Here is a 4597-nt window from a genome sequence, read left to right on the forward strand (position 1 = left end):
GTAAGCGGAATGGTTCTTTTTGCTAACTTCCTGTCAGTTACTGCAGTTAGCAGTCCCCTCGCTCGTCCCTACGTCACCACATTAATGCTCTGCGGTCTTCAAGCAGCAAGTTATCTAGCATCATCTCAGATCCATAAGTGTGATAAAACATGATAAAAACCACCAAAACAGACATTGGGAAGGATTTTTACCTGCTCCGCCATTGTAGGTGCATACACATTCACCCATCTGTTGCTCTGGCGTGCACCGGCAGTGAGACCATGGAGTGTATATATGAGTGAGACGAGTGTCGATTTGTATCGTTCTCTCTTCTGATTGGATGACAATTTCGGGGTACTCCAATTATGTTTATTTGCTACATGCAAAGCAGCTGCGTGAGAGATTGGCTTTATGAAACTTTATGAAACGCGCACATTATGTAAGTGATCACTGTACGAATAAAGAGCGATTTAACACTTCTATTAACATAAATAAACTGCTTACTTCACCTTTAAGTTAAAATGGTGAACATGTTAGCAAACATGCTAAACACTCAGTTTAATTAAAGGAGAAGTAAGGTATTTTTTTTGTTAATATGTGTTACATCTCTCTATATTCATACAGAAATCACTTAAACAGTAGGCTATGTGCCGTTCACAATACAGGTCTCCCAGTCATTCAGCCTTGCAGTAATTTCCAGTTACAATTTCGAGGATCCCGCTTGTTTTATCCAATCAGGAGACAGAGCGTTATAAAGAGGCAGGTCTTTGTGCCCGTGAACGATGACTCGTTGATCTCCATCGCGGCACTATCTGACGAAGACGGCTGCGTGTTCATGTGGTGATGACGTAGGGACAAGGAAGGGGACTGCTAACTGCAGTCACTGAAAAGGAAGTTAGCTTAAAGGACCACATCACTTACTTCTCCTTTAACCAACTAGTCACTAACTGTTTTCTGTCTGCTGTTTATATTTGGTGACATATTGTCATTCCACAAATCCTCAGAAATTGATTATAGACACTGCATCTTATAAGCTTTAAATTATTCAATTGTCATATTGCATTTTAATTGAGTTAATGTTTTATGTATTTATGCAGTCTCGCTGTGTAACATATACTGTAGGTCTTTCTGTATAGGACAATGAAATGACTCCATACTCTGCAGTTTGGAAGGCCAAGGTGAAGTTTTTCCGTCTCTCCTTTGGATTCAGGGAGCTGAAGTCAAAAGCATCGGGAAAGAAGCGATGGATCAGTGCACAGAAGGCCAGCCCGTCACACCAGGACGACGAGAAGTTCTCTATGTTGACGCCCTAAAAAGGTCAAAGGTATGAAAGATGTGTTTGTTTATATTTTTTTAGTAAGTTATATGGTCCCAAATCTAGACAACAAACAGTTTGTGGACATGTTGGTGCATCCGGTAAAAAGATTCTGTTCGGTGTCGAGCTCACCTCATAGTTGCGAGTCTTGCTGTGGCACCACTGAAGCATCTTCTGCTTTATGGAAGCTCCTGTGGCCCCAGCCCCCGACGACCTCTGAAGTTTGAAGTTACGAGGGATCGGTGTCCTAAAAAATGACGCGACATTGTACAACTTCATCATCAGACCATATTTTGCTGCTACGATCAAACATATTTTGGGGTGTTTGGGGTATCGTCACAAAGAAGACTTACTCCGGTGCACCTTGTTGGAACTTGGCCATGATGTCCTTTTTGGCGGAAGCTCTCATAGCGCGCGCAGAAGGTCTTGGCCGGGGGACAGAAGAAGAGGGAGGACAGCTCTTTTTTTTGGGCTTCCCTTGTTTGTCGGCCTCCTTACCATTCCCTTTGTCTTTCATCTCTCCATCGGCTTCTTTGACCTGTTTTTGTTCCTCTGTCCCTTTCGCCGCCTTTTTGTTCAAATCTTTTTCGGCTTGTTTTGTCTTTTCCTCAGTTTCACTTTTCTCGTTCTTCTGGTTTCTGTCCTCCGTCTCCTCTCCGTCTGCACTTTTCTCACCTCCATTGGCCTCTCCAGCCTGACCACATGGCTTCTCTTCGTCCCTCTCCCCCTCTTGATCCTTCCCTTCACTAGTAGCTTTGGGATCTTTCACATCAACATCATTGGAGGATTTGTCTCTATCGTGTCCATCCTCTTCGACACACTTTGACACGGTATTCTGGGCCACGTCTGTATCACCAGCACTGGCCTGCTCTTCTCCTCCCCGCTCTGCTGCTGAATCCTTCTCCCCCACCTCCATTAACCCCTGACCTTCGGCTGTCTCCACTGCTGGGGGCTCTATCTTGGAGTCTGTGCTCTCCTTCAGCTGTGGTTCATCTGTCTGGGGCACAAGCAACGGAAAATGAACACGTTATAAAGACTGCTTTGTGCATCTATACACTTTTCAACAAATCATACTTGAACATCTATCATCTAGCAAATATGCCTTTTTTTTGTCTGGACCCTATGGGGGACCAAATTCAGCCATAGGCCAGAACAGTAATTACTAGGCCGTCATTAGCTGTGGGACAGCTGAAGGCATGTGTGTGTGTGTGTGTGTGTGTGTGTGTGTGTGTGTGTGTGTGTGTGTGTGTGTGTGTGTGTGTCTGCAGTTCTTTATGGTTTCTCTCTCACACACAAGCTTGTAGACAAAGCAGACAGAGCGAAATATAAAGTTTTTGCGCCACAAATATATAGCTGAATTTGAGACACATTCTCCAACCTTATTTTTATTTATTCATATTTTGACACACAGCATTATACAATGATATTCTTCACTAATACACAGTAGCCTAATATTAACAGCAATTTACACTAACCTACTTAAACCCAATTGCAGTCCAGCCATATACTAGGTATTCACCTAGTCTTGTTTCATCTTTAACAGGCTCTAAATTTAAAGTTTGTATCACAGGACTTAAAGTCCACAATAAGGCAACATGATAACAACTAAACTACCCTTACAATAATGTTGAGGAAAGTATATTCAAATACGGAACATATACATATCATATGTACACTGAACAAAAATATAAACACACTCAAATCCTTTCTCTACTCTTAGGTTTGAGCAAATATATACAGTACATACTATATACAGTTATAGTGGTATTACTAGTACTTATGGTGTGTGGCTTGTCATTTACAGAAATTCCCATTGTCAATATTATTTTTCTCCCTTTGCCTCAGTTGAAGTTATTGACCAAATGGGACACAAAAACACATGTGTATTTCTTAAAACGTTCATATGTTCATGGGATGATGCATCATCCAAATAAGTGTTGGATAATTTTTCTAAACAGAACAAGAGGAACTCTAAATCACCTCACACCTCAAAAATGTGCATGCAAGTAGGGTTGGGCTTACCCTGTTACATTCTGTTTTTATTCTGATTCTGCAGAGCTAGTAAGATTAGTTTTATTGGTTTTAAAAATACATTGAAGATTACATTTATGTGGTGGCGATCTTGGCTTCTGTTGAAAGTTAACATTACGTAAGATTGTCCTAAAATTAGCGTCCACACTTTACTCTGGGGGATAACAAGGTCCTCCTTCCAAAGAGCTTAATGTAATGCGAGACCCGAAGCTCTACTCTCGGATTTGTTGAGCATCTCACTTCTTTGTAAATCATGTTTTAGAAAAGCTTAGGGGTGAAACTTTCAGATGGAATATGTGGCCTTTGTAGTTTCTCAAATCCTCAACCTATTATTATTATTCTTCATTTATGTTGACCTATATCTTTTTAGATCCTATGACAAAATGTGTTTTTTCACATTTTCACTTTAGATAGTAATGTTATCATTGTTTGAATACTATGTATCTGATAAATTCTCAGTAGTATGACCTGCTTCAAGAATGGTCACACTAGGTCATGTGAGAATGACTTCAGATTAAAATGTGTGTCTGTGTTACTCTCTCCAGCCAAAAGCAAGAACAGGTGCAGCACAGCTTCACCTGCCACGACCACAAATACACTTGCTGCTGCCTATTCCTGGTTCAGATCGTAGCACCAGTCCCAGTCCCAGTGGGATTCAAAACCTGTGAGGACTTTTCCGCTGCTATTTCATTCAACATGTAGAAAACACAGACCTGGTTGTTGTTGTTGTTGGTGTCATCCCCACTGGGCGTTTCTGTAGACCCGGGTGTCTCCTGGTTTGGCGATTCTCCATCCATGATGTCCAGAAATGTCTGTTTATCCCCTGGATAAAAGGTCAAATCAGTCTTTTTTTATTTAAAAAGAAGAAAATTAGACACAGGACTGACCCGTTCTATCTCCGCTAGAAGGTTTTCATTCAGGCAAAAGGTGAATCGTCTTCACATGAAGCTGGCTTAATGTCTCACTCTCTGCCTCTCACTATACTCTATAGCTTCCCCGTTACTCTCTCTCCTTTTCCCCCACTCTGTCAGCACTGCCCCGTGCTCGTGACGGGGCAGTGCGTTGGTTTGTGGATATCCGCCTTCACCCCCGTTCACCCGACACCCCCACCCTCTGCTTTGTGAGGATTCCTATGTGTCTTTATCTGACCTTTCGAAACAACACTAGCTCCAGAAATAGAGTCCCAGTGACATAGGTGCAGTAGAACGGGCCAGACAGCTGCATCTGCTGTGGTAACCGCGGCTGTACACACGCATTAAAAACATGCGTGGG

The 4597-nt window shown here is 42.2% G+C and overlaps 1 protein-coding gene across 1 annotated transcript in view; it reads right to left on the reverse strand.

Annotated features, from left to right (window-relative positions):
- LOC307256925 (uncharacterized protein) overlaps nt 1-4278 on the reverse strand; it is a gene marked incomplete at its 3' end in the record, with an annotated part of 4586 nt that extends 308 nt beyond the window's left edge. The window contains exons 1-4 of the mRNA XM_080036041.1: nt 4039-4278; nt 1648-2291; nt 1427-1541; nt 1137-1288 (exon numbers count right to left, since the gene is read on the reverse strand). Coding sequence (XP_079892167.1) covers nt 1137-1288; nt 1427-1541; nt 1648-2291; nt 4039-4122 — 995 coding nt within the window. The 5' untranslated portion in view covers nt 4123-4278. The remainder of the gene's footprint in view (nt 1-1136; nt 1289-1426; nt 1542-1647; nt 2292-4038) is intronic.
- Nucleotides 4279-4597: the final 319 nt, after the last annotated feature.

This window comes from Ammodytes marinus (genome assembly GCF_949987685.1).
Source record: "Ammodytes marinus genome assembly, chromosome: 10".
Classification (NCBI taxonomy): Eukaryota; Metazoa; Chordata; class Actinopteri; order Uranoscopiformes; family Ammodytidae; genus Ammodytes; species Ammodytes marinus.